Source organism: Lepisma saccharinum, chromosome 18 (genome assembly GCF_977018435.1).
Source record: "Lepisma saccharinum chromosome 18, izLepSacc3.1, whole genome shotgun sequence".
NCBI classification, from domain to species: domain Eukaryota; kingdom Metazoa; phylum Arthropoda; class Insecta; order Zygentoma; family Lepismatidae; genus Lepisma; species Lepisma saccharinum.
In genome coordinates, this window is record NC_139246.1 from 5,399,718 (window position 1) to 5,412,238 (window position 12,521).

The 12,521-nt window shown below is 40.2% G+C and overlaps 1 protein-coding gene across 2 annotated transcripts in view; it reads right to left on the reverse strand.

The window, feature by feature from the left end:
* LOC146002703 (uncharacterized) overlaps positions 1–12,521 on the reverse strand; it is a 124,668-nt gene that overhangs the window by 63,700 nt on the left and 48,447 nt on the right. Inside the window, exons 1-2 of one of the 2 annotated variants that reach the window (XR_014443746.1) lie at positions 11,651–11,740; positions 9,419–9,479 (exon numbers count right to left, since the gene is read on the reverse strand). Coding sequence is in view for 1 of the 2 variants with exons in the window: in XM_083140660.1 (XP_082996786.1) it covers positions 9,419–9,571 (153 nt within the window). In the remaining variant the exon portion in view is untranslated. Of the gene's footprint in view, positions 1–9,418; positions 9,572–11,650; positions 11,741–12,521 lie in introns of those variants that run through there. The other variant, XM_083140660.1, reaches the window with a different exon arrangement.

Genomic DNA, 12,521 nt, shown 5'->3' on the forward strand with positions numbered 1-12,521 from the left:
CGGCTTGAAAATACTTAATTTTCTTTAAGAGTATAATATAGTTTAATAACGGCGATAGGATTCATCTATCCTAAATTTCTAGGTGAAAATATAATAATATAGGGGCATAGATGTCTGAAAGGGAGGCAAGGATTGCCACATCTTCCCCTTAGAAAACGAATGTCAACCAAAAAGTACGTTTTCACATGTATAATTTGATTTCAGTCATAATAATTTACATTAATTATTAGGACCTCCCCGAAGGCGCAGTGGTAGCGTCTTCGCCTTGTAATCAAGGGATCCCGGGTTCGATACCCGGTGGAGGCACAAGTGGTTCGGATCCCACTTTAAACTGTAGGTCCAGTCCCGATTAGCCTTACTGTGCATAAAGTGGACTTAAAAAAACAACAAATACAATCAAATCAACATTAATTATTATAATGAGGATGCAGGAATGCGATAATGCAACACTATTATCGGGGTAATATGCCCCATGGAAAAATACCTTGCTTGTCTCTTCGTGGAAAAAATCTGCAGACGTCCATGATTAGGGGTGCATTTGTCCTCCCCCTGGCCCCCTGGGCGCACGCCTATGATCCCCGTGATGGAATATGTAGTGCAAATCCAGGGCTTTAAGTTCAAATTTGTTTTGTTATTGTTTTTATTAGTAATTACCTCAGTTTTCTTCCTCTGAAGTTAAATTATTCATGACGACGATTTATGATTACATTAAAGACATGAATGAACATACACAATGAATCCATTTTGGTCGGAACTCGAACTCGGAACCTTGTTCGGCAAGAAATAAAAATATCCATAAGGCATGAGTGTTTCATTGGAGATGTTCCTCTACTTCCGTCATTTTATCACTAATATATTTCTTTAATATACAATAATAAGTCACAACTACCTAAAAATAAATATTATTTTGATTTTCACATGCATATGTTTTTTTACGGTTAGAGTGTGAACTGGCACCTGTTTATTTAGATTGTTCTTTATGTTTCGTGTGTAGTTAAAGATAGGAAATATGCTTGAGGAACGATTAGGGCTATAAGAATTCCGTCCGTGACAGAGTGGTTAGCACAGTGCGCTACGATGTCTGATGTCCTGGGTTCGAATCCCGTCTTGCGTATGGGTGTTTTTGTGAGTGCCCCTTCATCAATTTCATCATATCACTCATCCTCGTCGTCGCGATTAGCAAGAGGTGAAAGAAAAACGACGCTAAATAAGAAAATCAAAAGACTTATAAGAATCATTCTTATTTCCGGACGTGTCCTACATTTTATAGTTGTGTCTGGCCTCCGGAAGGAATTTGAAAGAAATCTCAAATGTCTTATACGTATTTTGAGCATCACGTAACTTCAAATTAGATGGAGAAACAGAAAAACTGAGGGAAGTCTAAGAAAACGTGGTTCCTTGGAGAAGTATGCTTAAATCAAAGAGTGTGCATGGTTGCTACTGGACGTTCGGAAAAGTAATTACAATCCCAGCTCAGAAATTACTTCACGATTTTCTAGATCCGGAAAAGTCCGGATATATGTATAAAAATGCTTACTTTGTGAAGTTTTATCGATATAAGTGTCGGTAATTTGTTCGAAGTAACAAGTAATTTTTCTCCTTATTGGAGAAATAAGGCACACAATTCTGTATTTTTCCCAGTGTATAGTAGTTTTTTTACATATTAATAAACAAAAACTTCCAGACTTTGTTTACTAAATTGTGAATTTTTTTCCTTCCCGAATTCATGGATTGTTTTCTCTTCCTGGCCCCACATCGACGAAAAACGTTCTGTCTTAAATACACAAGTTGAAATCACATACAGCCGTGCTATTAATTAGCAGTTGAGGAATTTTGAACTCAACCGTCCACTTCAACATTAATTTTTGAGCTGAAGATGTGTCATATTCTCGTTATATGCTAAAATGTCTTAGTAACCTATTATATTTACTGCAAATGCGTTCGTGTCCAACATTTTGAGACAATTTGTCCTACTTTCCGCTGACGAGTGATCTGATAGCCCTATGTGTGATGAGAACTGTTTCTACTCAATTTCTGATATAATTTATTCCAGCATTTCCTCCAACTTCTATTACCTTGTTATTACCTCCAATGCTTACACGACTTTTCCTTCGTGCTCGACCTTTGGGTTCAGAAATGTTTACATCTCCCGCGTGTAAATAGCAGGCAACAACACTCTGGAAGACCATAATGTATACAACCTGTTTACTACATATTTTACGAATATATTACGTAGAATGTTAGCTTGATATAAGTGTGGATTGGAACGAACGAAATAAAATACCTGTTTTATACGCACACTGGAACGAGCGCAGGCCTGCTGTGAGTCACTCTGGCAGTGAAGGTCACTGATCGAAGCAGTTGGTGCTTTCTTACTACAAGCAGGCGCCTTATCTTTCCTCAAGGAAACACGGAAATCTTAGTTACTTTCTTTCGCCAGACTAATGGTGAACATTTACAGGAACGTAAGGAGTAGTATCGTATTCTATTGGAATTAGATTTCGTGGTGTTTAAAAGATATCATAACAATATGTAAATCTCTTTTGTGACCTACACTGAACTTATTTTAAAGTTTCATTGACATGTGAAAGCGGAAATTTAGAGATCCTTCTTCCTTACGATTTCTAAACAACCGAAGAGTGTGGGGAACGTGAAACTACTTATTGTTCGCATCAACGATATGCATTACAAATGGTCTCTAATCAAAATACCCTATTACATCACAGGAAGTGATATTTAAAACAATTCTACCACGTATCCAACGTAACCAATATTCAGATTGATTCCAAGCTTCTGTTCGGGTTATTTTGTGTCGCATTTTTACCTCTTGCGATAATCGCGACGACGAAGATGATGGGTAATGATACGAATGCAATGCTACATCTAAGCCTCAACAGGTTTCAAAAATTGATCCTCTGGCTTTGTAGAGAGTTACGATGATTTGTATTTTTATTTTCATTTGGTATTTTAAGTCCACTTTATGCACACAAAGGCTAATCGAGACTGCATTTACAGTTTAAAGTGGGATCCTAACCACTGTGTCTCCACCGGGTATCGAACAGGGGACTCCTTGATTACAAGGCGACTCCTCTACTACAGCACCATCGGGAAGGATGAGAGAGAGAGAGAGAGAGAGAGAGAGTTACGGTGACTACGATAATGAAGAATTGAAAGTAGCAGAACTCCTAAGCTATTCTTTTGTCAATATTGGAATCGTTAATGAATGTTATGAATATCAGTTCAAATTGAAAAAAAAAAGATTTCCAGAGTGCCGTTACAAATCGTTAATTTTTCTCTTTCCACACATTACTTTGCTACTATGTAGATATTTGCATGCTAAGATGTAGAAAGTGCTGCATTTTCAGTGTTTGGAATTGCGATTTATTTCTGAGAATGGAGTGAGTAGTGGGAAAAGAATCACCTCACATGTTTGGATTATACCTCCCCGCGAAAAAGAGACACAAAATATATATCGGCTGTTGTTCTTTTAAGGAAATATAACATGTATGAATTGTCTCAAGAAATATTGGAGCCTATTCCCATCCCTACGGAACTTGGAAGAGAGCTTTGCACCAAGCCATGAAGGCGTATAGGGGGTGTGGAGTTAGTGGAGTTAGGACCCCACGCTTTCTTCATCAGGCCGAAGGTGGGAATGATGTGATCAGCACCACGCCCCTGGCCGCCATACCCCCCCCCCTTCCCCAGAGTTTCCTCCAGGTACCGACTTTATACGACTCTGGGTGGGCACCGAAGCAGCTTGAACAGGTGGACAAAATCCCGATTATCCCCCGTCGAGGAGCGAACCCAGATCTCTGGCATGGTAATAAAACGCCCTAACGACTGTGCTACTGCGGCACATACAGTAATTAAGGCAAGAATTGTTTTAGCGTTTCGTTCAACGTTTTTAGGGGAATCATTTTCGGAGATATAACGTGTAGCTCTTGTCGGTTCTGCGACCTGGCTTGAGAAAAGGCGATTTTCTGACGAACAACATTCCACCTGACAAGTCACGTGACTTTCCTACATTTCCTGTGCCTGTTGGCTTTTGCATGAAAGACGACTTGCTCTTGAGACAGACAGAATCACCCGATCACCTAATGGTGCAATGTGTGTTGCCTACCCTTCCGGCATTATTTACTGCCATTAAAGTCTTATGGGGAAGAACTTTTTTCCACCACTGTACACTCAATACGTCCGTGAGAATTAAAGAGTGATCGAGTCGTAACTGCAGGGCAAGTTGTAATGCTTTATAGTTAGCATAACATTCCGCCAAAAAGATAGACATATCGGATGGGAGGGAAAATTGTCGAGTGATGTTTTGAGATGGTACGTAAAAAGCGCATCCCACACCGTATGCAGACTTCGACCCGTTAGTATAAATAAAAGTTGATGTGAGCCACAATTCTCTATAATTTTCATGTCTGCCATGATCTTCATATTGTATCTCTACTCGGGGTTCTGTGTGAATATTCAGTTGATATATAAGTAGGTCCGGGTGTGTAAAGGTTTTGTGGTAAGCTTCGAGGTCAATATTGTAACACTGTAAGATAAAGAAACGTTTAGTGGGGGGAGGTGGTGTCGGGAGGCTAAACCATTGTCGTTGAATCGCAAATGTTTTATTAAAGAGATGAGCGTGTCGCGCCCACGATTTGAACAAATATTGCACGGTAAGTTTAATACGTCGGTGTGCCAAAGATCATTCATTGCTTTCTAAATATACACTAACATTAGGGCTGGACGGCATTAGTCCTAGACAGGTACGTAAGGCCAGTCGTTGTAATACGTCTATAGACGTAAGAAGTTTTGGATTGGCCCCAACATATGCTGGTGCTGCATAATCAAAGAATACGCGGAAACAATTTTTATAAAATAATAACATTGTGTGGGAGTTTCCTCCCCACTTTGTCGTGGAAATACAGCGAAGGAAATGAACAATTTTTAACCCCTTTTCCTTGAGATATTGTACCTATATGCCTTGCCCAATTTAGGGTCCCTACTATGGGGTGTATGTTTAGTTGGACCATCATTTTATATAAGATCGGGATGTGAACAGCATCATAAGCATGTTCTATGTCAGTGAATAGGCCAAAGCAATAATCTAGAGTAATCTGGCTATTTTGAATTTAAACTGTAAGGTTAGCTACGGCATCTTGGCTACCATGCTGCATGCGGAAACCGATTTGTGTTTCATGAACATATATGACAGTACCACGCTGGTGCGTAGGGTTGCCGTACAAGCGGTAATGGGCGAGTCTATAATTCTCGTGCTTCGTACCTTTAACTTCCTGTAAGCAAAGAATAAGCGGGTGGTATCCAGCAATTAAATCTAATAGTTCGACTTTACGTGCGGAGAAACTATTCACATTCCATTGTAATATGGTATATATTTCCGATGTCACCTTAGGTCGTGTCTTCGAGTAAAGTCAAAAGTTTGTCTGTCAAAAATTGAATGTGCTGGATGAGTCGAATTCGTTGGGTGTTGTCCCGTATGTGTCTAACAGTGTCCCACATGCTGGGAATCATATCTAATAGAGCTTGATACACCTCGCTTTGTTCGGCAGGTTGTTCATTAGTGTGTGAGTGTGGATTGTCATGCCTCTTGATCGGGTGCACATATGTCTGACGTTCGAAATGCTTGGAATGGGAATTGGTGTTATTAATAGGGTATGCGTTATTTCCTACGGATTGGGATGTCACTTCCTCTAGGTCGGTAAGGGTCTAGCAGGGGACTCTATTGCAACGTCATCGTCTTCCCATCGCTGACGGCGATGGATTTCTTTCCTCGGGGAAGGGCGGATTTTGGATTTCTTAGTGTTTCGTGGTTGAGAATTGGTCTTAAAGGGATGGCACCTTAAAGCGAGAAGAATCAATTGATGTTTGAGAATCCTTATTTTCAGTAAAGTCTCTGTCAGGTTGTTTACGTAGCGGAGAAAATATATTAGCATATGTTCTGTTTGAGGAGTGCAAAGTGTGATTAGTAAAGAAAGGTTTTATGCGGGAGGTCTGCAAGTCAATGAATGCCTCTTTCGTCACTCGGGGTGGAAAAACATCAGCGCGAGTGGGAGTGGGGAGGAATATGGCTTGCAGTTTAAGTTTCGCCTCCCGATGTGATATATTGTGTTCGACCATGCTTGTTTGAACAGCTGATTCCAACCGCCAGCTCGCACAGTTGCGGTCTAAGGCTGAATGCGGAAACTTGCAATTGATGCAAGACACTGTAAGTTCACAGTCCTCTGGGTGGGAGTCCATTCCACACTTGGCGCACTTTGGTTTTGATTTACAAACTAAATGTAAATGTCCGTACAAGAAGCATTTGGAACATTGTTGGACGGACCGTATATGCGGACGAACCTCGAATATTTCACTGTTAATGATAACTTTAGCCGGCAAAATATTATCGCAAAATGTGATGCAGAAGAGTTTTGTGGGAGCTAACTGAAAAGATCCATCTTCTTTCCACAGTTTTTTGCTCGTGCGCTTGGCCAGAAGGGCAGGGATAGGACTCTTGAAGCCATCGAGAACGTCCTGTTCAGACACGTCATGAGCTATGCCGAATATGAGTCCTTCCCGTTGAATTAACGATAATGGAATTCTCGGTTTGACTCCCATATCATACGCGTGAGAAACTCATTAGCAGTTTTAGCGGTGGGGAAAGTCACCCGAACGCGATTACGACCGCATTGTTCCACTAAATGTACTCGGACTTCCTTCTTACGGAGATAGTTACCAACACTTCCAGCGGCAAGAAATTTCTCGTTTTTGTCTATACCGTCAATAGGTCTATATATGGACCCGGCATATCCGTACCATACCAATATGTGGGAGGAATCTAGGGGGGACACATTAAGTGTATCATTTCGTGAGATTTTATCGGGCTGAATATCGTCCACTTCTTCGCGAGAACGTTTATTGGAATATTTCCCAGCGTCCATGTCGGAGTGCGATTCCGTGGTATGATTCCCGGCCATGATAGAACGGGCCTAATTCCCGGCCCCGTAAATTTAACTTGACACTCAAGCACAAGATCACTTCACAACACTCACTGGTTCACAAATATTTTCCCGTACAGGAAAAAGATAAGGAGGCAATTCGAACAGGTATATGGTGGTAGTTACTCAGGACCGCTATAACTACGGGTCTTGATCCTATCACGTCCAGTTTTTGAAACCGCTCGTCGTCGGCCAAGTCTAAATTCGTTCTCTCGGAACAACTGAGCCGATGGAGAGAACGCCACACTGCTCTCTAGCAGAGACATTTGGCAAATTACGTCATCGTCGAATAAACAGACGCGTAGCGTAACAGCTGTTCGAAGTTGGAACGAAGTTGTGAGGATTTTGCGTTGCGTAATATAATCAATCGCTCAAATGCGATCGCGCAACTAGGAAAAACGTCACAAACTCCCCGGCCTTACAAAACAAAAGAAACAGGGGAGAGCCACTGACACAAACCCCAAACAGACAAAATTTTACCATTATGAAATAGAGCATCAAAAATTAACTACCAAAAAACCTCAAGGATATACATATATTATAAAATATTCATAAACCGCGCAACTAGGAAAAACGTCACAGTATGACGGCCCACGGTCTTCTTGCCCGTGGCTGGCGACAAAGCACAAGCTGGTCTTGGAGAGATGGCCCTTGAGAAGGCGTGGTACAGAAGATGGCCAACTCGCATCTGCGTTAGCGGTTTCCTTGGCGAGAGCTGCGGTTCGGTTTCTCGAGCCAGGCTTGAGACCTGGGAGGTGCAGGAGGTCTTCGTCTGATAGCTGGTTTTCCCTTTGAGCTTCCACTGAATTCTGAGGTGCGACAACTACCGAATTCTAGTGCCTAGCTCTTCTAAGCTGCTGGCAAATACTAACTAGCTGCATGGTCAGCACTTCCGTATTTGCCAGCCGATGACGGGTTTGAACCCGGTAGTATCAAAGAATGCCGTGTCTCCTGACGTCATGTGTTTCCGCTATTTGTGGAATGTTAGGTTGTGTTGTAAATTGTCGCTTGACCGAGCACTGATGTCTGGCGAGAGATTTTACCTTTTTTACAGAGTCTCCCTTAAATCGTTCCACTATATACACACACATGGCCGTAGGCAGGAAAAAATTTCGGGGGGGGGGGTTCATCCATAATTGTTCCCATGGGCGTCGCCAGAAATTTGAATAATAGAAATAATAACAATAATTGTACAATAATAATTAAAATTTCATAATAATAAAACAATTTTATTCCATAATAATAATACTAATAATAATTATTATTATATTATTGTTATATCCTTGAGGGGGCTTACTCAATCCAGCAGATGAGTGAGCACAAGTTTCTTTTTGTTTTTTTTACGTTTCATACAGTGTGTACTGAATTGCACAATTATTATACTTCGTCATTAATCTTTAGATATCTTCAAGAGAAAAGCTTTAAAAGTTAGATGGAAATTTTAGTCATAAAGCTTTTGTTGTTTGACTTTAAAATTAAATTTTTGGAATTTTGAAAAGTGTGGAACCAGTTATTATTTTTAAAAACTTAGCCTGGTGCATGGATTGTAACCTCAATCGCGAACGTAATGCGCTACAAAACTGGAGATCCTAGGTTTGAACTCCTATCAAGGGGGATTTTCGACTTGATCGGACAGGGAATTTAAAAGCTGGAAAGGGAATTTTGGGACAATCATAAGGGAATCTTCAGTCTATATTCCCTGTGACGCAGGAGCAACACTGGAAAGATGACAGCAGAAGTGATAATGGAGGGGTCGCGGGTGGGTTACAATTCTGAGAATAAATCCTGTTTCACTCAAGTTTCAGAATTCCAAATGTATGACAATTCTAGCTCGATCGTTTCAACATTGTCTCCATGTATTTTTGTGATGCTTCGGAAAAAAAATTGAAAATTTGTTACAGATTTTGGTTTCTGAACTTCCATTAATCCAACATGTCAGAAGTTTCGGGGGGGGTTTGAACCCTAGAAACCCCCCTCTAAATACGGCCATGTACACACACACACACACATACACGGACATATACAGGGTAGTCACAAAGTGGGCGTACCCCCGTTTATTTTGGACACTACGATGATAATACCTGTGTCATTGATTAACCACCTCTGAGACTTCTTGGAGGCCCTTCAGAACATTATTGAGGGGAACGTCACTGCCCGGAAAAAGGTCTTATTCACACTTGCATCACAAAGTGTGCCAAGATATGGCTCAGAGTTCGGTCGTCCCACGAAAAAGACGGTCTCCATACCGATGTTCCGGACACTTAAACCATCAGGTATGTGTTCATATCAAGCATTGAACTATAACCATCGTAGTGTCGAAAATACAGGGGGGGGGGGAGGTTTACGGCCACTTTGTGACCTCCCTCTATATACGTATATGTACATTTACATACACATTTTTTTAAACCTTACAATTAATTATTGCTTACCACCATCAGAAGAAAGGCCAAGAGTACCAGGAGGAGTAGAGACTTGTTAGGTATTTGAAGGCTGTAAAGAGAAGTGTAGTAGTCGTGAGTTGACATTCTCGGGGTAAATTGGTGATAACTGATATTCAGCAGAAACTTCGACATTATTCCCACCTATCAGAAAGGAAGTAATATAATATTCAGTTAGCAAGTTTTATACAGGGTGAGGCAGTCAAACGGGAAGATTTAAAAAAACATTTAAAAAAAAAAATTCAACATGAATGTACTGTACATGACTAGAAATTACTAGTGTACCTGAAAATGTTAATTTTTGAATATGGTGTCAGTAAAATGGCGTCCTTGGTTTTGCACACATTGTCGGAGTGTCAGAGTAAATCCGCCCATGACTTTGCGAGAATCAGTCCGAAAATAATCCACACACTCTCCATAAAACGCCTCTTCATTCAGAAAAAGTAACAGTGTGGTGTGCATTATCACCTCGTGGTATCATCGGCCCCTACTTTTTCGAAAATGAACACGATAATACGGTGACGGTAAACGCTGGACTTTATGCGACATGCTGGTAACCTTTTTCCTGCCTGCCCTCGATGACTATGACCCAGATGAAGAAACACTCTTCCAGCAACTAGCCATACTGCCAGAGTGTCTATGGATGTGCTTAGACTCGCATTTCCTTGTCGTCTCATTAGCAGATTCGGCGCTATTCCGTGGCCTGATCGTTCACCCGACTTGACTGATCCTTTGGGGTTACCTCAAATCCAAAGTATTCAAGGACAACCCTCCAAAAACCAGGGATGATCTGAAGGAGCGAATTCGGCAAGAGATCCACAACATTTCGTTGGAGATGCTACGCAACGTCAAGAGCGGATTTATTCTGAGACTCCTACAATGTGTGCAAAACCAAGGACGCTATCTTACTGACACCATATTCAAAAAATGAACATTTTTCAGGTACACTAGTGTACAGTACATTCGTGTTCAAAATATAAATAATATTTGCTCTCTCTATTTTTTGTGAATTTTTTAAATCTTCCCGTTTGACTGCCTCACCCTGTATCTCTAGGTGTAGAATAGGTGTTCAAATATCTTAAGACACTTTTAGCCCATTTTTGACATTTTTAAAACTCTGTGCAGAGTACATTTTCGGCATTAGGAAATAAACTACACAGTTTCGTCCATGAAGTATGCCAGTAAAACCTTAAAATCGTGCTTTGAGGCGGCAAGGTTGTTGTCCCCAGTAAATTTAATTTTCACAAATAAATAACATTTCTCCTCAATATTTTATAGGAACTATGTACTTTGAAAGGTTCCTTTGGTTGTTTATTTTACTTCGCTTTTATGTCACTTTCAGCCAATCGCAACAACGAGGATGAGTGATGACAGTCACGTAGCCAAGGGGAGTGCTAAGGGGGCTGAAGTTCCCCCGAAATCCTACAAGTATCTAATTTAAATGTTAATTTTATTGTTAATAACATAAATAAAGTTATAACCATAGTAAAGACTGCATTACATCGAAAAATGTTTATTTTACAATAGAGGAACGAGGTTATATTCTTATATTCCAGCATTTAATCCAAAGAATAAATGGATCCACAGATTCCAAAAGTTATAGTTTTCTTTGTGACAGGTCACAGAATATATACTTTATAAGTAAAATTTACCACTAACTTCTAAAGCCTTTTTTAAACGAGTGTGTAAAAGTTAATAACATAATGCAATAACTATGATTTTCAGTACACTAGCTGTACAAAATATAAGAAAAATAATGGACAACAATTGTGTTAGATATTCACTGATACGGTGGATCGAGTAGCAATCTCTCTCCATTTATGTAAAAATAATTTGAATTGAAATTGGCATATTTTTAATAACTTGCAATAGTTATTATTGTAAAATAACAAAAATAATTATTGTCATTATTATTTGTACTAATCAAGTTTTATCTATGGCCTGACCCCCTCTACAAATATTTCTGGCGACGCCCGTGCTCTTAAGGGATGACCCCCCCCCCCCGAAATAAAATTCTGACTTCGGGCCTGAGTGTTGATATGATAATGTTAATCAAGGGACACTCACAAAGATCACCCATACCGAGGCAGGGATTCTCACAATATACAGAGAGCTACAGAAGAGTGTCTCATTTGACATTGGAACATTGTCATTAAGTTTGCTAAAGGATTCACAACAAACTTAAAAAAGTTTTGGCTAGAGAGGAAGAAGAACTGACCTTACCTTTTCGATGTATACCTTCAGCAGCTCGTCAGGCGTCGTATTTGTACAGACTCCCAAGGACAACTGATTCCCCCCCCCCCCCTATCTCTGTTCTCACTCTATAATAGTATTTTACAACGTAGAAAAACTAGCTTGAAAAGAGGTTTCTGGCAGAAAGTTGAGTCCATATCTACCATTGCGTGAGGATTCGAAAATGTTTCGATAAGTTGACTAGGGATTCTAGTTTTGTGTTTACGATAGCATTTCTCAACCCTTTGATGTCATTTTGGAAACCGGTTTCTATTGCTACATGCGAATCTGAATTTGTTGCAAAACAGGTTCAAGAAAAATATTACTATAAGCTAACAATTATAAAAATGAGCGACGATATGATGAAATCGCTGAAGGAACACTCACAGAGAGGACCCATGTCCAGGCCGGGTTTCGAGCCCTGGACCTCTGGCCTCGTATCGACAGAAAAATAAATGATTTTCACTCTTCTTGAGCAGCTACATAAAATCCTATAGTCCCTTTTTGTAGAGCAGAACGAGAGCTATAAAATTATATAATATAATCATTGCAGCCCCAATAATTCCCAAGATAATGTAGCGAAACCCGCGAAAGAAAACACAAACTTGAACAAAACCTATTCGGCAGAACCACAGTTCTCTCAGCGGTCCGCGCTCAACCACAGTTCTCTATGCGGTCCGCGCGCATTATATACAGAAGGTGCAGAAAAACAGAGAATTGAATAAAGGCATTTTATCAGCACCATTTTGTGCACCTTTTTGAAAATATTTTCAGAACCATTTTTGCTTTTTTCCATTTATAATTTTGCACCTTAAAATCCTTTCTCTGCTGATTACTCACACATCCAAGCATGTGTGTGTGT